This window comes from Eucyclogobius newberryi, unplaced genomic scaffold (assembly GCF_026437365.1).
Source record: "Eucyclogobius newberryi isolate DKJ021-1_F unplaced genomic scaffold, fEucNew1.0.hap1 SCAF_9, whole genome shotgun sequence".
Classification (NCBI taxonomy): Eukaryota; Metazoa; Chordata; class Actinopteri; order Gobiiformes; family Gobiidae; genus Eucyclogobius; species Eucyclogobius newberryi.
The window spans coordinates 25,916,926-25,942,937 of NW_027316532.1; the positions used below are offsets into that span (position 1 = coordinate 25,916,926).

At 39.5% G+C, this 26,012-nt stretch overlaps 2 protein-coding genes across 2 annotated transcripts in view; both read right to left on the bottom strand.

The window, feature by feature from the left end:
• Positions 1–14,549, bottom strand: part of exoc2 (exocyst complex component 2) — a 30,904-nt gene extending 16,355 nt beyond the window's left edge. The window contains exons 1-6 of the mRNA XM_072438321.1: positions 14,523–14,549; positions 7,837–7,991; positions 6,407–6,583; positions 5,682–5,808; positions 4,070–4,183; positions 3,240–3,364 (exon numbers count right to left, since the gene is read on the bottom strand). Of these exons, the coding sequence (XP_072294422.1) occupies positions 3,240–3,364; positions 4,070–4,183; positions 5,682–5,808; positions 6,407–6,583; positions 7,837–7,954 (661 nt within the window). The 5' untranslated portion in view covers positions 7,955–7,991; positions 14,523–14,549. The remainder of the gene's footprint in view (positions 1–3,239; positions 3,365–4,069; positions 4,184–5,681; positions 5,809–6,406; positions 6,584–7,836; positions 7,992–14,522) is intronic.
• Positions 1–26,012, bottom strand: part of psmg4 (proteasome (prosome, macropain) assembly chaperone 4) — a 238,259-nt gene that overhangs the window by 45,992 nt on the left and 166,255 nt on the right. The gene's annotated exons all lie outside the window — the stretch shown is intronic.

Below are 26,012 nucleotides of genomic sequence, written 5' to 3' on the forward strand. Positions count from 1 at the left end.
GGTTTCTGCGGGAATTAAGAGTAGAATCTCAAATGGCTTGTATTCGTCACTTGGCATGAAAAGCTTTGTTTGGGATCGGGAATCTGAAAGAGTTGGATGAGAGGAGAAAAAACGGGGAGAAATGAAGGAGGGAGAGAGAGTGTGGTATGGCAGCGGCAGTAGATAAATAAATGGTGTGCAGTAGTGGGCCGCTGGGTGCTGAGAGCCGCTGTGTGGGTTTATTGACAGAGCGGAGGAGAGGTGAAGAAGGCTTAGGAGCGGTTCAAATATGTAACGAGGAGATATGGCAAGAATGAAGTGAAAGTATGAAAGAGATTTTTATTTTCTGGCATCAAGGCAAGAACACAATTTCCTAAATATTTTCAGTTTCATTTCAATTATATTAATTCAAAGTTGGATTTATTATTTTGTAAATGGCTTGTAAATGAAAGAATGTGCTTAGTTGTGCCGTCGTGACACGAACACTTCAAATTCTATTTCAATACTAAAGAAAACATTAGATACTCTTTATGATTTCTCACTGGAAAAAATAAGTGCTTCTTTTAACTCTGGACTACAACATTTGTATGATGAAGTACATTGATGTAGTTCCATAGTAAACTCGCATCTACCGGTACATTACCAACAACACATGGTTATGATCCGTGCCATGCAGTATTGGCCAAATGCATTTTTAAACACAAACAGTAGTGGTGATTTTTATACTTCCACTCTGATAATAATAGTGTTAGGGTATAGTAATATGACAAATGTGTAAAAAACATATTTTTAAAAATAAATCAAAATTTGTCATATTTAATTCAGATGCTCAAAATGAATATTTAGTTTAGATTTAGTGCTGATTAGTATCAGAGTCAATAATTTTGACCACCCTAGCTCTTAGCTTTAAGGAACTAAACTTTTAAAATATTGTAATGTATTGTATTGTAATGGGATTATTAAACCTGAGGTGATGAACGTCCATGAAGAGAAAGGCAAATTACGAGTTTGAACTCAATACCACAAAAATAAAGACAGTTGCAGTACGTCTATTTATATGCACTTCACTGCAACAACCGAGCCCTAGAAAAGCACAAACTTCTGCTGTCGTTTCCTCAACGGCAAGAGGCTGGAGAGAGCACTGTCAAGCAAGACAGCTAATGGTAAAGGGGGGGTTTCCCAGTGTCTTTCACAAAAGACACTGCTAACCCGGTGCGCACCTCTCACTTTTAGATGACCAGCGGCAGAGAATATGACCATATGCAGAGTCAAACAAAGGGGCCGGGGGAGTGCGTGTACTTGTGATTGATAGGGCAGAACACACAGGAAGAAAAAGACACACGCACACTCCAGGCCTGGCTCACGTCTCAGCCCTCGCCCCCGCTGCCCTTTTGCCAGCTGCGTGTCCTCTGCCTCTGTCACACAGTTAGCTTCTGGTGACGTCACGGCTAACCTAAACATCGGGTCACTCCGGATAAGACGTGAAGCCAGGACCTAAGGAAGAGCTCCTGCCTGCCTTCCTGGAACTATTGAGCACAAAAAAACTGAATAAGAATAAAAATACAGCAGCGTCCCTGGATTCTAAAGCTGGAGATGTTTTGACTCCTGCCGGGGCTGGGGGCGCAGGGGATGGGCCCTGGGAATCAGGCATTTTTGGACCACGGTAGCCGTTCCGCTTCCTGCATCACTGGGAGACTTCCTTTTCACACAACAATGAAAAACCTCAAAATTCAACATTTTTAGTAGAAACAACGGCAGATTGTCCGGCTCTCTGTCTGTCAGTCAATCAGCCCTGATGACCTGACCCTCCAAAGGTCTAAACAGTATTTTCCATTTCTTTCAGCAGTTTATGGCAGTTCACATGGAGAGTTTACACAAAGCTTGTGAATAGATCAGCAAAATAATACATGATATAGCCTGGATTGATGATTAAAAAGTATAAACTCTTTGAGGGGATGATAAGTTAATTGGAAAAAAATATTACATTGGCAACATTAACAATATTCCTCCTTCATAAGAGCTTCTTAAATTATGACTTCTTCGTACACTGCAGCCACATCTAACACACACTAAAGAAAGACGAACATAATCGGTTCTAAAAATGTTATGTGAACAATATTTCTTGCAGCAGCCATAAATTCTGAATTACAAAGAAATGATTCACAGCTTTTGAACAGCTGTGCTAACTGGGGATTGGCATTGAGTTAAAACAGAGCGTTTCAGCAGGTTTGGCCGCCTGATTTGCCGTGTGCCGCTGGTATGTGGGTTTGGCTGAGCAATGGTAAGCTCAAGTACAGAATATATCAAAATGATCCATGCTGGCTAACCACTTAATTTCATCTGACTGCAAAAGCCAGGTGTAAGCCAAGAAAGGATGTTGTAGTGGTGTAATGAGTCATCCTATGGAGACAGGCGTCAAGTTTAAATGAACTAAGTTCGTGTGAGCAAAGTTCAACATTGGCCACAATATACTACACCATTATACTTTAGAAAACTCATTCATGTGTTCACAATATAAGATTTATTGGCAGCTCATATTTTGAAGAAATAATCACATGGGTGTTCAGTGTTTTAAAATTAATTGCATATAGAAAAATAATCAATTACTTAAGTTTATAACTTCAAAGTTTACATCTAAAATGCAAAATAAAGTAATATAAAATACAAAATGATTAGATTATTTCATAATAAATTCCTTGTTTAAAAGGTCAATGCACAGACTCTCAATGAAGAGGGTACATTTCCCATAAGGGCAGTGGGCACACAGTGGGCACACAGTGGGCACGCTCTGTTTGAACGTGAGAATCACTCTCATTGTTCCCATTGGGTTGACTGGCTCGGTTATCAGCAATATCAGTCCTAATACTCCAGCCGGCATTGTGTAGCTCTGCTCTGTTTATTTAGATTCAGTCACTAAACACAAAAACACTGGCTCATTCTCCACTTGTCCACAAACACACGGAAAGCAATAATAATGATGATGGAAGCAAGAAATTCAATTTATAAATAGTAAGAGGAAGTAACTAAGTACCTATGATGGCGGCAGGGAGTAAACAGTTTAACAATTGATTTTAAATACCCCACAGAGAGACGGGGGCTAGAATTTTGCAACTGTGATTTTGTATTATAAAACCCTTCGAGACCTCTTCAATCAAGAGCTACCAAAACACATGTTGGGAACAGATTTGCTCAAAGGATGGTTGGGAGGTAGATTTAAACTTGTCCATAGAGCCATAAACAAGGAAATGAATGTTTCTCACCTGCGAGTGCGTCCTGGGCCTCAAAGAATGTACTGAGGCCTCCCTTCACATAGGCCAGGCTGCCCTCGTTCTTCTTATTGGCTTGCTTTTTCAAATTATTGGCTGAAATCTTCAGCTGCTCAAAACTGGGGAGACATGACCACATAGGTAGACGTCACCAAGCTAAGTGCACTGCACTCACATTATTACTGATGGAAAATGTTAAAACAGTTCTTGTTTTTGCAAAAACAGTGTCCCGAAGACAATAACTGCGTCTTTTTTTGAATGAAGTCTTTGTTCATGCCTTATCAAGGCAAATTTAAGCGTATTTAAGTGTTAGCTAATTGTATATTAGTTTTGTGTAGCTTTAAATTTCAGTTAAGGTTTTAAATATTTTTTGGACTTTGGTCCTTTTTATTTCCCTTTATACCAAACTTACATAGAATTGAATATAGGCTATAAGTCGACGTGCCACAGTTTGTTGTGACGTTTCCGGTTGAGGAAGAAACAGTCGCCTAGTGAAGTCCAAACAGGTCAGACTTGGTCAGACTGATTCCTGGGGTCTGGGTGACTGGGAGGATAAGCAGCAGAGAGGAAGCCAGGAGGGCCCAAAATAACTCATGTCTGGTCTGACATGACAACTGGCTCAGAGTTCAGCATTTGTCTCGTCTGCATCTAACCGTCTCTCATCAAACAGTGTTCACGCCCATTTTTTTAAGAGTTTCTAAGTTTTCTAGAAATTAGGGGGTAAATGAGATTGCATAGATCTTCAATTTAACTGAAACTAAATCGAATAGTTCAGAATCATAAATGACTGTGGCATTGTGGCATTGCAAATCAAACAAACATACCTGGTTCCTGAGTGGTTTTCCATCAGATACCAAGTAGCTGAGAAGTTCTCACTGGTAAAATCACCACTCATCCCTGGAAACGTCTCCTCCATGTCTTTCTGTGGGATCTTTCCCCTAAAAACACAACAGAGACGGACCTGCGTGTTATTGCAGAACTATATTAATTAGAACAATAAAATAGGCCTCTCGCCAGCTTGTGGCGCTCGGGCCTAATAAAGACAGCCCTGGTTAGAGACAGAGTTTGCCAGCAGGGGGCAGTGTGTAGTCAAATGTTTCCAGTCTGTGAATGCCTGGCGTGGGAAGTGCAGTGTGTGACGCCTGGGTGCCCCCAAAGGACCCAGTGCTCATTAAGAAAGTTTGATCTCTGCTAATGACCCATGGCCAACACAAACTAAACCCCAGCTCCACCATCACCACCCACTCTGCGTTTGCACACACACATTAAGGCAGACTAACACGCATATTGTGCCGAAATATTGTGCCTGTTCATGGAAAAAAAAAATGATTTAAACGGTCACATAAGAAAGAAAAAATGGAACCATGATTTAACCAAAATAAATACTCATAAAATATTGTATGTAATGTACTTTCAGTTAGTTTTTGATAATAAAAAATAAAGAAATATCAAATTAAATGCAAGTGTCTTCATTTAAACCCCATACTTTTACTATTATATACAAAGGGGAAAGTGATATTGACTGAAAATAACATCTTGATGTTTTTGCTCAGTAACGATATTCAGAATTTTAACAATGCATCAGAAATTAGCTAAAATTTGGCTGTAAAGTCTGGTTGAGGTTCAGGTATGACAAAACCTGAGTGGAACACAATTCCTACCTCTAATTTTACATATTACCATTAGTGTGCTTATCAGGGCTATATCCAAATACAGTTCAAATGTACCCTAACTGTAAATAAAACAAGTATTCAGGAATATTATTGCAAAAGGTAGAACACCGCTCCGAGCCGAGCAGAACTACAAACTGCGGGTGATGCTCAATAAATAGTTTAAATACCTTTAGCTGAAAAAACACCCATAGACGCAGAACTAACAGATAAGCAAAAACTTTAAATTTGTAACTTGTCAAACCCAAGATGAGCAGTCATAACAATAACATGTATGGTATTATTCCATCCTAAGGGCATGATGGATGCTCAGCCCAGTGGGGAGTTGAGCAAATGGGTAATGCTGTTTATAAGGGTCTTGTCTCTGGTCACGAGCGGTCACTTGCCCCTGGCCCCTTCAAACTAAACAAACATTAGCCAAGAAATGCCTGAATCTGACAACACAAGCTATACAGTACATTACAGCCCGTCTACAACCAGCCTGTGTGGGAGGCTCGGCTCGGGGGAGTGTTCGCTTCTAACAAAAAAATTTTCTACCCTACTTTAAAGACAATTATTGTGTTTCCACTGCCTGTGTACAGCGGTCAGAGTTTTCAGACATTGCTGTGTTGGCAAAATAAATCAAACGGCTGCATATGGGGCGAGTTTGTGTCTGTTTATGGAAGTAAACCATGAGTCACCGACTGGAGCGCGTGTGTTTACCCCTCTGTGATTGTGCCGAGTGATTCGTGTGCATGTGCGTGTGCTGGTGTCTGTTCCGACGTACTGGTCGAGGTCGATGCCCAGTGGATTGCTGGGTCGCAGGGAGAGGGGGGAGAGGCCTTTGTTGCGGTCGGTCCTCATGTCGTAGTAGTTCATCTCGTCCACCCACACGGCAGACTGGTCAAGGATACCTACAACAACACAGGGCAACGCAGGATGGGATGAGAGTGTCACATGTGAGAGGAAAAGTGCACCGACAGTTCTCAACGGCAATGAATGTTATGGAAAGTAGGGGGTAATGTTAATTTAAAAGAACGTAAAATAGTGAACTAACTGTTTTCACTCTCATCATAGTTGGTCAATGAATACACATAGAAACGTGCATAATAAAATGTTGGGCAAATCAAAGGTCGGATTGGCCTTCGAACTGTCTCCAACCGTGTCCAGATGACGACTTCTGAAACCTTTGCTTCCATGGACCATTACTGGACTCATAATGTTGAACACAAACTTTGATTGTTTCATATGCATTCAGAAATCCGCTGCATTGACGTTTAGCCTGGATATTAAGTGTAGAAAATGTTTTTTAAAAAGTGCAACATACCTTGGAAAATGTATTTTTGACTGAAGAAAAAGGTGAGTATAATCTTCAAAATATCTTTTTTTTGGAGCCCAATTCAAAATATGTTTGTCCTAAATGAGAGTTTAATGTTTCGAAAGGACCCTGTTGTACTTATTTCTAGTGGTAGGGTGTGGTATGTACAGTATAGTATAGTATCAACATCTCACCAATGCGCTCAGGCTTCAGCAGCTTAAATGAAACCGTGGACGTCCCGAGCCCTCCAGACTTGGTCGTGACGATGATCTCGCCTTTGTCATCTTTGGCGGGTCCCACACGGCACACAATTTTACTTGCCGACATCCATTCAGCTGTCAGCAGGCAATTATGGCCGCAGATTGACAGTCCTGAGACCGGTGAGGAGTAAAAAAGAAAAGCAAGAACATGGTAAGAGATACTTAGATGATGTGACAATGCAAATAAACAAAGGGTAACAATGATATAAAAACAACACAAACTGTTTTACTGCTTTAGCATCTCTCTGCAAGTCGAATCAATGTGTCACGGGAGGTCAGAGTTCAAGTTTGGGTCATGTGTAGCCACGACCTTTCCTTCCCTCTCACTTGGAGCTTAACTGTTTCAATTGTGTGCTAAGTGGCTCATTACCGGCACACTGCGCACTCTGCACTTACGTCTGTCATCCTTTTGAAACCCTCTTGAACACTCTTTGGTCACAAGGACGGACGGACACACACACACACGGACACACACACACACACACACACACACAAACACGGACAAACATACACGGACACACACACACACGGACACACACACACACACACACACACACAAACACGGACAAACACACACGGACACACACACACACGGACACACACGGACACACACACACACACTACAAAAGGATTCAGATGGCTCAATGAGTGAAATCACAACACAAAAACTGCCTGGGAGAGCTGACCATCAAATAGCCCATAAAAGGTGTAAATAATATGCACATTAGTGTCTCATTTCCTGCCTCTGTTCTCTGCTGGATGTTTATTTGAATACACAAGCACTTGCCACATTTGTGCATATAATTGTCAAATTCAAGGCCCAAAGGATATTTGGGACAGAAATAGACTCAGCCAGATAACTGTGGAGTGGAGCGTCTGGACAGCCCAACCCCAATGATCCGTCTCACTGTTTAGAAAAGTGTACAGAGTAAAACACTGGTCAGAATTGTTTCATAGTTAAACTCTTGCAAACCAAAAAAGCACAAGTTGTATGTACGGTATTTATTTAGGAAATTAAATTTTCCGTATTTTGTTTTTGGCCCACATAAATTATGTATTATTAGCCACATTTGAGTTTAACTTTATCTTTTTATTTTTAAATGTCTAAAGAGTAAAAAGGGTAAACTTCTAATACTTCAAACTAGCACGATTAGAAATGACACCATAACAAATGATGCTCTGTGTATTAAAGCTACAATGAATGGGTTTCAGCTTCCTGGTGCATACAGCATTTTGAGGACTTTTGCTTAAAACTGTCATGTATGGCAACAGTCCTAATTTCTGAAATTCATAAATAGCATAAATTAACTCACATCTTACTGTGTAGCTAAGGCCAAGCTGTGTATGCAATTTTAAAGCATTACCAATGAGGTCAGCTGGCCCCGTTCCCAGGTTCTCTCCCCGAATGGTAACTTTAGTCCAGGCCGGACCCTCTTTGGGCGAGATGCCCGTGACCAGCGGGGGCTGACGGGCAGGAGACATGATGGAGGATGGACAGACGCCTGGACACGATCAGTACCTGGAAGAAATGACACAAACAAAACACTCTTAGCTTTTCTTTTGCCTAATAAAATATCTATAACAATATTGTTCTAAATTTAGTTCAGCTAAACAAAAAACTGGCTCTCCACTGTGTTAAACATCAACCTGTAGGCCCTAACTATGTGCGTATGTGGGGCAGTGGTTATCTCTCAGATAATAGGAAAAATATAGCAGAGAGCCAAGAGCGAGTGAGCAGACAGAGAGCAGAGAGGAAAGAAGAATGTAAACCTCACGGCGAAGGATAAATAAACCTGGCCTCCCCAATCATTCCACATGAGCCCACATAACACAGTAAGGATTTTGGAGCAGAGACCGGAGAAAGGGCTCACATGCAAATCACTTCATTTTGGGGAGAGACAAAGCCTTCAACTGAAAAAAGGGAAAGGATGTATTTCAACAGCACAGATGTTTGCTAATAAATGACTGCCAGGTTCAAAAACGCTAACCATTCTCTACTCTCTAAGGCTGTCTGAAGCTTCCGCTCTTTTGCTCAACAGCCAAAACACGTTTACGTCAAACAATTTAGGAGTTCGCATGCATCCGACCTGAAACAAGACTTGATAATATAGCATTTGCAAGAATGTACGCAAAACTGTCCCAGCATTTAAGGTAGAATCCTCATAATGACATTGACAATTTTATCATACAGTAAACTCTGCAGTTGAAGTTACTTGTGGAAGTCAGTATTGTAAAACTATTTTGCAAACCTACCCACGGAGATCTCTGGGAAACTTTAGCCACTCTGCTACTGGAGCTCCAGATCATGGAGTTAACTAGAAAAACCCAACAGGATTTGTCTTATGTTGTTAATCTGCTCTGTGCTTGTCAAAGGAAATGGGAGGGCTGTGTAAGTGACACGAAGAAGTTAAGTTAACAGGCCTAAAACAAGACTTTGGTATCACCTTTATCAATGCCATATGTTTAGAGCAGAGCAGTGCGGGGCAGTGGTTCCGATTGTGGCATTTCTATTGTCTCCCGTCTCCGTACTGAGCGTACACAAACACAGAGATACGCAGCGGGCAGAATGACAGCGCGGCCAGGTTGCGTGCGAGGGGCCTGCCTGGTGTTGTGTGGTCCGTGTGTATGGAAGCATGAGGAGGGATCTGGTGTGTGTGGTCTGACTGTGTGGTCTCTGGCGCGGGCCCGGGGAGAGCCTGCTGACGGCCGGGATGAGAAAAGAGCCGCTGTGTTTACTTTACTCTGGGGGCTGTGCATGGACGCGGGAACACTGCCCAGGACCCTCGCACTTACTTACACTTACACACAAGCACGCACGCACACACACACAAACACAATACAGCACAAGTCTCCTGTCAGATGCAATGACAAAAAGCGTGCAAACGAGCTCACACAAACGCAGAAGTACAGACATTGCCCGAATGGACGTTAAAAGGACGGGTCGTTTTAGAGGAAGTGCGTTTAAATGATGGGCGGTCCTTTGTTTGTTTTTAATGCCAATTTGTTCACTGAGGTTTTGGATTTGATTTCCGTGTCACAGCATACGCTAAGTGGCAAGGATACAAGGGAATTGCGCATCTCTAAAATGAAAGCTTAGGTACATTTCTACCTCTAAACTTAAGTTTCTATTATGTCAAAAAGGTGGAAAACGTGTCCTTAACATTTGGTCTAAAAAGGAAGCTGTACAAGAAGTTGATAAGACATATACATCATATACATATACTTTATGCTTGCAGTATTGTCATTAACACAGAAGTAACTATAATTAATCTGTAAACAAATAGTGCTTGTTTGATCAATAAGTACAATTTATACTCAAAGATTCTATTAAATAAAATGATTTAAATATGAATCTCTTGTGCCACCTCATCTCAGTACAAACCTGTGGGAGACACTGCTACGTTACATTTAAGCCCATGGAAAATAGCAAAGTGTAAAGGTTATAAAAATATTATGGACATGTGCCATAAATTTAGAGGCGTTTTCACAATAAAGGTTATGGGTTATGCACAAGTGCAAAACGAACTGCATAAAATTGTGTTCACCACAAACACCAGTTACGCAGTTACGACAGAACCACAGCTGGCCAGTAAAACTCAACTAAACCTCAACCTACGCAAGAGGGTCTTCTCGCACTTCTCACCTCAAGAGGGCAATAGAAGAACAAAAACGATAGACAGTACAAGCCGTCTTATTATAGGCCTTTTGGTTTTGCAGTGTTTGAGGCTAAATTTATTCCCCTTATAATATTTATTATTTCATCCATGTTGCAGGAAGCTCACTGGCCTGACCTGCAGCCACCGGCCTGTCCGTGGTCTCCCTGGTAAGAGAGCTGAACGGGCAGGTTTGTTTTTCTTGGGGGCCGACTAACAAACAGCAGGCCAGTGTAATCTGTTTGGGATCTGAGTATGAGGGTTGGGATGTCCAGGCTGCTGCGCTCACAAGGGGACAGCACGCCACACTGAATCTGCTGAAACATGGAAGAAGAGCCAGTTTAAGGTGCACATGACAGGTCAGACTACACATTGCCTAAAATCTAATTATATTTAAGATTATGCCAAAATATTGCCAAGTTTCACGATTTTGGAGAAGTTTATTATTTTACTACGTATGCAGAGGTACTTCCATAGGCATTATCTAGGAGTATACAAGTATATTTATATACAATTCATTATTCTAGTCAAATAAATGTTTAAACTGTCAGAAAATCATGATCCTACTAGGTAAATTGTCCCCGCATTTTGGATGTAATTTTGTGTTTTTTTAGAACCTTTTTGTAATTTTCAACTTTGCCGTTTTCAACTTCTGCCACTGGATTGATGTAAAATCGTTGATCTCATAAGCAATTATACATTGCCGGCATGTTTTTATGACAGAAAATATTTAGCATTTTAGCAATTACAAGACCAACCTTGAAAATACAACAAATAAAATTGAATCGGATTAAATATAATTTAGAATGTTATCATTTTAAGTGCTAGGACTAATCTGCAAATATCCAAAGTTTTGATCTCTCTACAATTTTTTTTTTTTTTTTCATTCAGTCTTTTGGAGGGGAATGAAATGCACATTTTTCAAATATCTCATCAAAAGCAATTGGAGATTTCCCTATCAGAACCTTAAAAGATGAATGAAGTTTCGTCCCCAAGGATCACATATGGCAGTGATTGGTAAAGTGATGGGCGTGTGTGGCACAAAGGGACCCTTTTAGACAGCTCATCACCCTTACCCCCTTTTCTCCCGTCCATCAGAGCGGCCGATTCAGTGCCCCGTCGCCCCCGCGCCTGCACTCTTTCACTCGGGGCTCCCCAGGTTTCCACAAACACCAGATTCTATCTCTGATCCCCAGGCTCTGAATGCACAGAGCCATCTACACATCAGTCGAGCCGAGATGTGTGGGCCGATCACACAAGGGGGCGTGGCCTCACACAGTCTACCTCAGTATTTACCCACAAGCAGGTCAGCGCCTGCCCTTCTCAAGTGGAGGCAATAGCCCAAATTGCCCCTAATGCGTCTCAGTATCAGATTTCATAGAACTGGATCACACTGAAGTGCCACCAGTGAGCATTCATCTGCACAGCTGTGGGAGCACGGACCTCCGCAACCACCAGCCTGAAAGTCACCAGAATTAACAGCATTAAATGCTTTCCAGTCGCAATTAAAAGATAATGTGACGTCAGTCATAACTCTGACAAATGAATATCTATGAATGAATATAAAAGACAAATAGTGTTTTAATGTTTTGCTTATTTTAATTTTCAATGTAAGCCTGTAGGGCTGGGGCATATATAGATCAATCACAATTTTCAATATTATTGTATTTTGTCTACCGGTAATTAAAAACAAATTAAATTGGCTCTGATAATTTCTTGAACATAAAAAATACAGACTTTTAATTATAGCTATTTAAAAAAAAAAAATTTCTCAGAACTACAAACCACATACATTTTTCCTGACAGGACTGGCTGTGGACTTCTCCGTTAAAATTGTCCAACCACCATATAATTTACAATTAGAAATGGCTGATTCTCAGCCACCCATGTATCTATTAAATGTAATATTAACATATATTGTACACTACATATAAGGTATAAGATGGTTAAAAGTGGTTAAAATGTGTTTCTGCACCAAAAATTAAAGCATAAAACTCTCAAAGCAATTTCCCATCTTTTTCTGAAATACTGAAATAAATGGACTGTTCCATTGGCCTTGATGTGCTTGCTGCTGCCCAGTTTTCAGTATAAAAATGTAAATGGAAAGGACAAATGAAAGAAATGAAAATGCATATCTTAGTGTCTTGCATGATTCCACTATGAGTCAGCATTTCCTCCTTTTCCAGCAAACCCAGTCAGAGCCAGTCCTGGTCGGGAGAGGTTTTGTGACCGAAAGAACTCTGCTGCCACCATCAAGTCTGCCTCTGGCTTTGTTGTCTTTGGAACTCCATGTTTGTTTGTTTGTCAGTCTTGAGTGCTTTTTAGGTTTAGGCTTAATGAAGTGAAGTCCCCAATTTCCCACATAACACTCCTATAACAATAAACAGAAATATGAAGTTGAGGCCAGGAGATGCAAAATGATGTTTTCAGAGGATTATGAGACTGGAGACAGAGATCTTCTCTGGTGAAATGGGGATATCTTTGCAAACATCCTCGACTTATTGTAACGAATATTTGTTATATTTCTTATTATTCAATATTTGTAATCTTTGTCAGAGAGAGAGTAAGGAAGCAGGATGAAACAGCTGCAACTGATCTGACTTTTATCAAACAAGGATTTCTGCACAATGTGTTAAACATATGCAAGATCATTTAATAACAAATATTTTTCTTAATATAAGCAGCAGCAGAATTAAACCAATTTATTGTTTTGGTCACAAATATTCATTTTAAAGTCATTTATTAGTGGTTGTAAGCAAAAGGTTTAGATTTTGTACAAAGTTCTGAAACATAAATCTTTCTCCTTCATAGTAGCTGACTGGGTTGTTGATCTAACAAACCCATCTGTCTCCAGTCCAGCTCTGCCCGTCACAAACAACAGTGGCACAGCAGGCCTGTCAGCAGGAGACGGGGCATCTGGGGCAGCCTGGGGTGGGCTGGGACAGAGGGGAAAGTGCTGCTTCACAAACACGATGTGCCTGACCTCCATCACTCTTCTCACCCTGCACCCCATAGAACAGGGCTCAGCACAGAGGAAAAGCCTCCAAAAACACAAGCTACTACATTCCCCTAAAACAAACGAATAGGGCCACCCATTTTTTTTTCTCAATTACAGCCCAAAAGGGACAAGAAGTCTGTGCAGATCTGTGGTCCCCGGGTCTGACTTAAGCGTGTATTCACACCTGATGACACAAATGATGAAGAAGTGCACAACTATCTAGCTCTTGTCCGTGCGCATCTGCTTGTCAATCACGTTACTCTCAATAACCTTTAAAGCTGGTGCTAAGGTTTCCATTTACTTAAAAAATATCTAAAAGAAAGATACACAAGACTATGGATTAAATAGATTACATTTATGTGTGAATACACCACATGTAATAAAGCTGGGCTTAGAGCGGTGAATAAAGCAAAACATAGAGGACTTTGGATTTCTTATACAAGTAATATCCTAACCCTTGAACCATGTAAAACATACCTAAGATTTATACCAACACAGAGGAAAACTTGAGGTAATCTGAACAAGATGGAGCCAAAAGCTGCTGGTCACAGCTCAATGACCAATCTTACACCTAAAGCTTTTGCTCTGAACTATTTCTATTAGTATTAACGGTGGTCTCTGACAGTAGAATTGAATGTCCAATAATTACCGCAAATAAATATACATTTATTTTTTTAAGCAATAAGGACACTAAACTCAACAGTAAAACTATTTAAATAACTATGTTGTACAGGGCTCCAAGTCTGGCGGAAATGTGACTCGGATACCAACCGCCATCAAACATCACAGAAGAAGAAGGCTCCAAATTATAACATTATATTAACCAAGCAATTGACAGCTGACGTATTTCGGGATCAATTAGATAGTAAAGGGTGCTATTTATTATTTTTTTTTACCAGAGAGAGCAGTGGAGCAGATTTGAGGCTACTCTTAGGCACAGATCAAGGAAAGATAACTGCAGGATTCTACTGTGCATCTGCATGTGTCACCTTCTCCTCAAGATGTTAGCTGTTTGTTATGAAGCCTAGAGTTTGAACTTTATCACAGTCAAATATGGTTCATTATAACGTTAGACACATGCATTTACACCCATTTACTGCCTGTCCGACAGGAAAGACAAAACACTGCATAAAGACTCTTGAAATGAAAAAACGCAGAACTCTGAACATTTCCTACCGAGCTGTCCTGCTTTGTTGACAATTTTTTGACGGGAAACGTTCTCCCTTAGCTAAGCTACATGCTACAGGAAGTATCCGTTTGCGCCCCGTACACATATTTGGACAGCAATTGCATGACTCGTGAAAGCTGTAAAAGTACCAATAGTACCGTTGCAATATAACGGTACTGAAAAAGGTTGTTAGACATTAACAGGTAAAATAATGATGAAAAAATACCTCACCTTCTCAAACAGGCTCACTGCCACTGTTTCCGGTCCCTCTCACAGTGTTTCTGGTTTCAAAATAAAACCTTGAACAGCCATGGTTAATTTTCAGAGTAAAGTGTTGTCCGTGATCTCTCTACAAGTGAGCATGTAAATTGCGTGCCTTGGGAAACATCATGTCCGCAGCTCATCATAATCAGTTAGACATGTAGACAGGCAAGAATACAATGAGTTCAGAGTTAAAGAAAGTTTGAATTGAATGGTGTTTTTTGTACTACATTTTACATTCTTAATAATGTGTCTGTAAGATACTGTTGGTATAAATATTAAGGAAATATAATGTAATGTTATTATTATATATTCTTATATATATATATATATATATATATATATATATATATATATATATATATATATATATATATATATATATATATATATATATATAATATAATATAATGGGAGTAGGAGCGCTCCTTCATTGTGGTTCTCCTCAAAGTTTCGACTTTTTCTCACTGGATTATTTGTAGTTTTCGCTTGCCGAGAAGGAGCGTCTAAGGACAGGTTTAGTTAGCCATGTTTAACATGTTTCTCTATTATTGATCAATTATTGATTTTCTAACTTTTTGCTGGTAAAAAAAAAGATATGCTGGTTACAAAAATAAACTGATTGATTGGCATAATACTAGTAAACTGATTTACTAAATAAGGAAGTTATTTAACTACAATTAGACGAAAGTTTGGACCCAATTGTTTTTTGTTTTTTTTTATATCATGAAAAAACATAAACATAAAATGAACATAAGACCAGAGAGTGAAAAGACTAAACCAAAATAAAAGAAAGTATGACAGCTCACCTGTCCCAGTGTCTGACCAAATTTGTCAGACACAGTGTCCATCTATTTCAAAGAAAAAAATAATTTTCCCACTCTGTATAAAACATTCAAAGTCACTTCAGTCCTGTCCTTGATAGTCGGCTCCGTCCCTGTCATCAATTTTTTTTGTCATGCAGCCAAAAGTACACACTATAATCCCTTGATCACATCCATCGTTGGAGCTGTACAGCCGAGATACAGTCCCAAAACACATAGCAATGTGCCATTTGACAGCCATAGTTTCTACAGCAGTTTGCAGATCCCTGTGCATAATGAGCATTTTACATGGTGTTATAAAGAACTGTGATACATTTGCAACAGAGCTCCTTCCAAACATCTGCTTTTGTGGTCCTCCATTGGGATGCATACTTTCAAATTCTTCCTCGCTCAAAACAGAATTAACTTCTCTTTCCCATTTATTTTTTAATGGTTGTCAAGATTATTAATGCATTTATATAATTAGGATATTATTCCCCTTTAGAGTTCCGATTTATATGCCTTAAGGTGGTTTAAGGTGGTCATTGCTATGTTTAAATCCAGGACAAAGTTCAGTGCAAAGAAATGGATGAGACAACAACATATTTACTTATTTATTCACTAGTTTCAGTGTACAATAGGCAAAACTTAAAAGTACTGACCCTAAACAACTAGTCCAAGGACTTATAGTAACCTACTGTAAGTTGACAGTTTGTAAAGGAAAATTGAAAAATAAAAATGGAAAATTAAGTAGTCACAATATCAATAAGGAACATCCGTCGAAAATATTTGGACAATTTAAACAATAATTCAACAAAATGTTACAAGATGTTACCAGGTATTATTGTTTACTAAAGCATAACTATTCTGCAATTAACAGATTTTGGCCCTTGTTAAGGGAACGCACAGGATAGGCCCCTGCAGCCACTGACCACCACTGCTTGTGCAGAGGGCTCCTCTAGAGGAATACTAGCATCATTGTTTTACAATTGATAAACACCAATAACTGCAATAATTTACTTTTATTTGATCACATCATAATTACACCTCAGTTTTGTTCTTACCATTTCTTGTATGTTTAAACACTGTAAATGTCTTATTATTTGAGTCTCTGATCTTTTCTGACTTCACTCTTGGCAGGGCAATGCATCTAATTGAGTTTTTTTTTGTGAGAATTGTGAATCCCAAAGGGAACAGCTCTTCTTTCCGACTCTCTCTTTTCACGGTGCATCACTTAGGCATTTCCACTTGTTCTGGGAAACGTGCAGCATCATTGAAAATGCAACAGAGACCACCCAGGCACTGATACCATTACATTTATCTCTGCAAATTGTGCAGGGCAGAAATAATTCCTCTGATAAGGCAAGGCCCAGTCCTTTGGGGAAGTATATTGTCCAATTATGGGCCAATCTCTTAATTGAAGAATTAAGTTGTGACTTGGGAGTTTGCGCTGATGCTGATGCAACACAGGGGTTTGTCTACACCAACATCAGCTTAAAGCAATGGAGCTGGTAGATCAGTGATTAGGAACATCAGTTTCAAATTAAGGAAACCACAAACATAAACACAAACTAAACTCATGTCCAATCCAATGGATTACAAAATACTGATGTAATTAGATAGATCCAGAGACCTCTTGGACAGCAAAGGACAGGTCAGAAAGAGGTTTATAAATAGAGCAGCAAAGTTGAGCAGGTGCTGCAGGTGTGCTCTGAGGCGCTGGTAATGATCCCGTGGTGACCCCAGCTCTCTGTAATCCACATCCCGTAATGGCACACGCTGCGCTGGCACCACTGCTCATCCCTGAACCCCATTGTTCATTGTTTGTCTTCTCCAATTTTTTCCCATGGGCCCCTGGCCAGTGAGAGGAAAAGGTCACTGTAAATATTGCACTGAAATCCTCCTCCCTCCCAGAGTGCTCCTGAAGATGGAACAGGCGACCAGTGGGTGAGCACTTCCTTCCTGCGAAGGGCATTTCAACTGTAGGACATCAAACAGGTATGAAGTGCTCATGTCAAAGATCAGGCCAGTGAGATCATGTGCACACTGTTGACACGCGCAAGTGGGATTACATTTTCTAATGATTTTTCCCATTAAAGGAATGTATAACAACCTTATTGCCTTATTATGCACGTTTTTGTTACAATGCACCGAAGAAAGTATTAAAAATGCAATGCTTGATTATGATAAAATATGTTTTAGTAATACATTACAAAATAAATTAGGGGTGTCCCTAAAAACATGGCACATGTGTTTAATTGCGAGCCTGTTGCACTTCTAATATGAGAGATTTTAACTAAACATCTGATATTCAGGATTGTTTGTCTTTTGAGTGGTGCTCTAACTCCTGCTGCGCCCCTTTCTCAATCATGCTCAGCACCATAGGCTTACATTTTGGGCTTCAGAAATCCAGGTCTGTGCCAGGCATGGTTATTGGAAAAACTCCCAGAGGAATGGAGAAGAATGGCTGTGTGGACTTCAGGAGAACATAACCTTTAGTGTTGGAGAGCTGACGCACTGGTGAGAAGATCCAGGACATGGTGATGCACAGAGAGACCAGGTAACTGAGAGCACAACAAAAACATCAGATTTTATGGGTTTTATAAGGCATTGTTTTGCTGCACCTTCATAATGTCACATGTTTTGTTTTGATTTATAATGGGAATGATACTGTGGATAGGATTAGGCAAATCGGTTTAATTGATTGTTAAAGAGATTTCATGAACTTGAAAGTATTAAGCGACAGATTGGACTGAAGAGTTACAGAAGTCAATTGTGTAAAAGTGTGAGAGGGTATAGTGGGGCATTTTCCCAAATATGTCCAGGCCTGTACCACCCAGGTTAACATAACATGTTCCTGGCCTTCTCATAACATGGTTCCCCAGACCCCGGACCCCCCAGGCCAGACAACAGACTACTGTGTCCTAGGAGGCACATGCTGGAGCAACCCCAAAACCTGAAGGAAATACAAAACATGTTCAATGTTGTTGGATTAAAATGGATTTTGTTGGTCCTTGAGTGGAAACAAAATCAAGTTTTACAGAGGTATGCTGTTTGAGATTAGCATGTGGCATGGACACTAAAACACAAGAAAAGCCATTTGGCAGACTCAACAGGCTTTTGTAAAATAGAATTAGTCAAGATTGTTATGCTATTTCTTTCTTTTCAGCAAAACTAATTATATAACATAAAACATCGAGAAAAGTGTGTAAGAAAAAAAGTTTTGTATGTAAATCAAATGATGTGGGTCATTTTATATAAAAATAAATGTACTATATATATACTATTAGTGCATGTGGCACATTTCCCAAGGAACAACTTGTACGAAGGATTATACAAGAAACTATGTTATTGACCAGAAGGGGGCGCCCAAGAACGTAATTTCTGACTCCTCTTCTAACGTTTTAAGATAAGATAAGATAAGATATTCCTTTATTGTCCCACATGGGGAAATTTCATGATTCTATTCTAATGATACTCTAATGCCACTCTAATGATATGTGGTGAAAAAAAGTTTTAAAACAAAATAAAAATAAAACAGTAAAGATAATGCTTGCATTTTAGCACAGACACAATATTATGGAAGATATATTAATCAAATTTAAAACACAAAAATATTGATCACACAGTCAATTTTGTTTATTAACTAAATGGACTTCATGCTCAATCAAACATTACTGTCATTATTATTTCCATAACATTTACACAACATACACTTTGGACGGAGCAAAAATCAGTTCAATTAACTAAAAAATAGGTTTTAGTTTTAGCTACGGTACTTGAATGCTCTTTCAGTGTATTGTATGTTTACTACAAATTATACTTGAATTCAGTTTTCACCGTATTAAAAATGATTTGCGGTTCAAGTGGTGTTTTCCTCGTGGCTGTAGCATGTTTACTGCAGTTACATAACTAAGATGTAATATCAGAAGGCCAAGAAAGCAGAACATTGTGCATGAGTGAGACAAGAAAATGGATTATAACCACAATACAAACAATAACACACAGAGTTGTAAAACACATACTCTATGGCATGTGTAGGTATTATGAAGAATGCATACAAGTAAACATTGCAGGCTTATATTTCAGTGTTGGTGGGTGGCAAGTTGAAGGAGAGCAGTTGTTTGTAGTGAAAACAGTGGGAAAGAAGACACAGAGGAAGCAAAACACAAGCTGCACTTTGAAGAATGTCGCGGGCTAATGCGAACAAGTTTCTTTGACATAACATATATCTGATTTGAGCTTGTGTGACAGTAAGAAATACAGTAGCGGCAAAGAGTGGGCATAAAACAGTGCGTAATAACGGCTTTGAGGTGCGTGGAGGCCTCTTGCGTTAAGTGGATGGTGGACAGGAAGGGAAGCAGCATATGTGCAGTTCAGTGGGAGGTGATGGGGGGCACAGGGACTATAGGCTGTGTATGTTGGAGAGGTGCAAATTGAGGTCAGTTTCAGCCAAGTAGCCCTCTTTTCTTTGATCCCTCGACCGGACTGGATGAAAGACATCCTGCTTCCTTGAGCCATGAGGAGACGAGAAGCGGACGGGTGTGGGTGGACCACTTTCCACCTGACTAATAAGACTGATATTGCAAAGTGTTTTTCTATTACTGTAACGACCCTCGATTTCCGTCTGTTTAGACTTCCCTATAACAATGCAGAGCAAGCGTTACCTCACATACCGCCCATGGCACCGACCATGGACCCAAACGGTTTATCTTTATGTTTCAAGCCAGCAGTATTTATGTTTTACAATGTAGTAGTTCTCAAACATGATCTTTTTTAAATTTTAACTGCACAATATTTAATTTATGTTTTATGAAGCTGGGATTTATTTCACTTTCAGGGGAGTCCAGGTCTCTGAGTGGACACTGTTGTAGGACATACTTTGTTTTTGACAACAGGAAGAAGCCTACACAGACATGAGGAGAACATGCAAACTCCACACAGAGAAGGCCCACCCTGTCCATCTCAGGACCCTGTTATTGTGAGGTCTAAACACTGTGCCACCTAAAAGAAGTGAAACGTTGCAGCGGGAAAACACCCTGGTTCAAAGTATTTGAATTCATGAAAACAATCAAAACAATACTCCTTCATAGTGAGGTTACACCGTAAATATATTTTACTTGGAGCATATGTGGAGTATGCATTTTTGCAGCTATTAGTTTGGAACCGGAGCTACAAGATTAATTGCAGTTGAATCAAAATCGCAGTTTGAATGGTGGCAATTATTCATTCATTCATTTTCTTCCGCTTGTTCCTGTTCGGGGTCATGGGTGACTAGAGCCTATCCCAGTGACTTTAGGCCTTAGGCCTGTACACCCTGGACAGGGGCCAGCTCGTCGCAGGGTCAACATGGAGGCAATTAGCAAATCACAAATGCTGCAATTTGTATAGTACTCTAATTTCCTCTGCAAACAACAAAATCTCCTGTTTTATATTGTGCTTGAAAACTGCTGACTCTGTAGATTAGCTCTGGATGTTCCACTATTGTGTGATTCTTGTATTAGTTTGTCAGTTTAAAGGCCTATTTCACTTTTTGTCAAAACCCCATGCACATGTTTAAAATCCTATTATTAAAACATCAGCAAATCTATTCACCACCACAAGACTTTAGCTCTATTTTGAACGCTTAACTTATGTCCGGACATAAAAATAACAAAAGCAAAAACTTCTGCCAGATATATAGAATTATGAACAAACATGATATAACATTGCTAATATGATTTTATGTTGTTTATCCCTAATATCACATTAATTGTTTTTATAAGCACATTCCTGTCTCTCTGCTCTTTCACAAGTGACACAATTCTTTCCCTCATTCAAAATGTGAACTTTGATCCTCCCCAGACCAGGCGCCTGAAGCTGTGTGGCGTGTGTATGTACAGTGTGTCTCTGCATGTATGTTTTCACAAGAGCTCTGCTGCAATGTCACTTACACATCTGTGTTTCAAGAAAAGACAACAAGGATTTAATGGCTGTGTTGGCGTTCGTTGTTATGTCTCACCTGTGCATTGAGATTGTGTATGTCAGAGTATGTCCTGTCCAGGGCTGTAAGTATATTTAAAGAGAACGCACCAGTTTGAAAACGGCTGTATGACATTTCATGATTTGCATTATTTGAAAGTAATCTCAAAGGTTGAAAAAAATAAAATAGGCATAGACAAGTACAGAAGAATAAATGCTAAATCTGATACTTTGCAGCTAACGTATTTCTACAGTGAGTCCTTTCTGCGCTACAGCCTAAAACATGAACAAATTCTAATTCTCCAGATGGATTACTGAGCCTGCACTTTGGTCCTCTATAACCATGTTAAAAAGAGGTGCAGTTGAATAGTATTTTAATAAACCGTATTTTCTGGACTATAAGTCACACCTTTTTTTTTACAGTTTTGGCTGGGGTGCGACTTATACTTATATTTATACTCCAGAGCGAATTATATGTGAGATTATTTGTTATTTTCACACTTGCAACCGCATTTCATACTCCAGTGCAACTTATAAATGTTTCTTTCTTCACTATTATGCATTTTTTGGCTGGTACGATTTATACTCCGGTGCAACTTATAGTCCTGAAAATACGTAGAATGTTCTTTGCAGTAAATTATATATATTTAAGAATGTTGTAGCAAGATTATGGACGTCACTTCATTAAACTGAGAAAACACAATTGAATTCAGTTCAAGCCACACACATACTATACACACCCTGAGGCCATCTTGGTTCTAGCCCTAATGTAAACAAATGTTCCCGCTAAAGGTAATGTACATAAACTGTAAATAGCATGCTTGTATGTGTCTGACATGTGTGTGTAATACAAGTAGAGCTATACTAATTATTAGTCAATTAGCCATAGAAAAGCTGTTTAATAGATCCATTAAACCTATCTGCACTGACTGCCCTGAGTGAGAAAGTGATCCTTTGTCAATAACAGATGTATTTGCCTGAACACAAATTAGGGGATGCTTGGAGTGAGGCACGGCAGGGGATACTCAAGATAAATAAAACAAAAAGCGTTGGGAACTACTGGTCAATACTAGAGTTTTCCCCTGCAGCACTAACGAACGAGCAAATGCAGAAGACAAACTACGCTAAGAGGACAATAAAGTAACGGACAACACAGCGTAACACAATACAAGTCATTAAATGTACCTGTAACATACAAACAAAAGGACTGAACATATACCCGGACACCACAGTAGGACAAGTTTAAATACTTCAAAGTTTGCAGAGAACAGACAGGGACCATACATGACAGGATGCATGCAAAAGTCCTCATACAATGGACCACATGCAGCAACAAAAGACGATTAATAGCGGGCTGCCTTCCTGTTCGACGGTGGAACAGTCACACAGCACATGCGTGTCCTGAGTGTTCGGCATTTATTTGTTCTTGTCAGAGTGGAGCTTGTAGATGTGGAAACCAGGGACATAAAAGCAGAGTTCCAAAAGCGATTAATTAGGCAGAAATCAAAACAAACAGTAAGTGTAACATTGTGTGCGTGCCAGGGTCCCGTCTCGTGCTGAGTGGGAGGATGCCAGTTGCATGGTCAGCACAGATGGAGTGGTGTATTGATGCATTGTGGCTACAGTTTACTCGAAAACCTACTGTAGTGCGGGGTGAAAAAACTCATCCAAACATCAGCCAAGAGCGCGTCAGACGTGGAGAAGTTGTGAAGCGGCAGCATTCTTGTAATATTTTGCACGCAGGTTGCTTATACAGCGTTGCTCGGTTGGCAGATGCGTGCCAGCGGTGCGTGTTTTAAAACAGCGATGCGTGATTTGAATTATGACTGGAAGGAACAGGTCAATTGTGCATAGCTGTTTACGTGATCATTTTGGGAATTAGCGATGATTGATGGGACAGTTAAACACTCTAAGTAAAGCTACTTGAGAAGCAATTAAAGACGGTCCCTCGTTTAATTAGGAGCTAAATATCAGGGTTTGTTGCTGAGTAAAACAAGTCTGGACAGAGAAGATTCAAAGGCGTATCAGTAACAACAACAAAAACCTCACGATACCAAAACGGGGAGTGAAATTAATACATTCATTTGAAAAAATAATAAAAATAAATAAATAAACAGCAGCTAAAAAGAGGGCAGGATGCTTCAGAGACCCTGGGTCACATGGCTGCAACTCTGCACCTGCCACACCTCCAAATACCCCAAATTACACACAGACAGGAGGGTGAAGTGTGCTGCCCAAGGGTACTATGCAAAAGAACAATCCGTGCCAGAATATATGAGTTTGTGTGTTCGATTCCATCTCCAATAATGTATTGTATGTCCTTCCCTCTCTTGTCCCCATTTCATGCTACATTGTCCTGTCAAATAAAGACTACGGGCAAAACATGTTTTTTTATAATTGCAAAAGCACTTTCTGCCATTGTGCATTTCTAAAACCACTAAAATGAACCTGCATAAAACGGGGTTGTGAGTTCACATGGGAATGTACTTTCTGAAGTATAAAACAAAATTAACTCTAAGAAAGATTATTTTAATTAATTGTCCCATTAGCTCCTTCTGTGAAGAGCAGGAAATAGAAAGTGTTGCATTTGTGGTGGTTAATACCTTTTGTAAGAGCAACAATCAAAACACTATTAAAGACACTGGTTTTCCCCTTAAGCTCATTTGTTATATGACAACACAAGGGCAAAGTATAATCCATTATGGACTCACCCTCGGCCTACACTTGAACTCTATTGTAATGTTCTTTTTGGTGATTTCTGGAACAAAATACTCAGGTGAGTAGAGTAGCCAACATTTTTCCCCAGAGAGTAATAATATATTACTAAGGTAGAATTACGGATGGCAAAAAAAAATACAACTGAAATTAAATAAAGAAATAAATGAAAATGAACAAAAGCATTTAGGAAAAGAAAAGTTATTTGGGAAAAGAAAAGAAAAGAAGTAAATCATGTACAATTATATACATGTAAGATAGACCACGACAATTTGAAAAAAAAAATCCTATCTGAAAGAGTGGTGCAAAAAACACAAATGTTCAAAACTGAGTTACTTCAAAAATAGATCAAGTAGGAGTAAAAGTATGACAATTCAGAGAACAAAACAAAACAAAAATGTACTTCATTAAAGTACTTTCGTGTCCTTAACCTGAATTTACAAATGTGACAAATGCTTCAAAGTCTGCTACTGTACCTCAAAGTATTTCTGAATGTTGTATATACAAATGAATAAATGGTGCCAATAAATCAACAAATTTGAACACCAAACCAAACAGTAACAGTGAGAGAGCTATCAGAGTACACAGGGGAAGTCCGAACCTGTTTCTGCTCTCACAACACTTGGCACAAAGCCCATTTAAGTCTTTCTTCTTTTCCCCTGGAGTCCCCACCTACAGGAGCGACACTCGGCAGTGACTCTGGGGCAGGGTTACTGTATCCTCACTCAACACCGGAGTCTGCCCATCGCGTGTGAGCGCCGCGGCTCACTGCTGCGGAGGAGGCTGCTGCGCGGGGAGGGCTGTCTCTTGGATGTTCAACATGTAATCCAACCTGTTTGAGTGGAGAACGAGGTGACAGTTGGATGGCTATCAGTTTCCAAACAAAGGAATGGTAATTCGGCGCTGACATGGCCGTGAAGAGCTGCTTAATCCAGACGAATCAGCATCAGATGCATGAAACACAAGGCGTTTACTGTAATTCATAAACGAGGGGATGTGTAAATCAGAATTTGACTTGTTAGTTGTAGTAAATAATGAATACATAAATAATTAAATCAATGTATTAATAAATAATCAAATAAATAAATAATCAAATAAATAATCAAATAAATAAATAATCTAATAAATAAATAAATGACTAAATTAGGGATTAAATAAATAAATAAAATGATTTATGAAGCTGATGTCTGGTTTCCTCAAACATTTGGTGTAACTTGAGGGGATTCATGTTTGCAATACAGTATTACATCATTTTTTTTATTGTTCAGAATTTTGATCATATATGTTTATATTTTTTTATCATCAAGTGGGCAAATAAGATAAAAGCAGACCAATGAAAAGCCAGTAGATTGGATCTTTGGCTTTGATTACATTTGTTTTTGAAGTTATCGTTTTTACATAATGATTGCACATTTGGTCATTTTTATAATACTTAATGAATTTGATCATAAGTGTAATTATAAGCTTGCCTAAAACACATTATTGTTAAATGTGGAGGAGAATATTATGTTTGTTTGTTTCTTTCACAATGATTATGAGTCCAGAGGCCAGCGACCCCGTTTAATCCAGAGACTCTTCCCAACTGTAAATGTGCTTCTGCTTGAGCAGCGCAGGGTCCCTGGCAGTGGCAGTGAGCGACTGCAGGCTGCAGTTTGAGTTTCATCAGAAAGGCTGTGTGGTCTGCAGTCTCAAGCTATTAGTTTGTTTACAGAAGTTAAAGCTGCGAGCTGCTGAAAGCTCGGGGCCAGCATTCCAATACAGTGGCTCATACAAGCAAGCACAGGCACACTCGCACCACTGTTGTCCCAATGCAATGTATGTAAACCCATGGAACGCACCCAAACACGCCACAGGAATTAGCGAGGAAGGAAGGATGCAAAGGGAGATCTGAAATAATAAAATCGGCCTTGTTTTTGTAATCTTCAGCTCTGGTTCTTTGCCGTCTTGGAGTTTATAGAGGCACAGGGTTATGGAAAAGTTA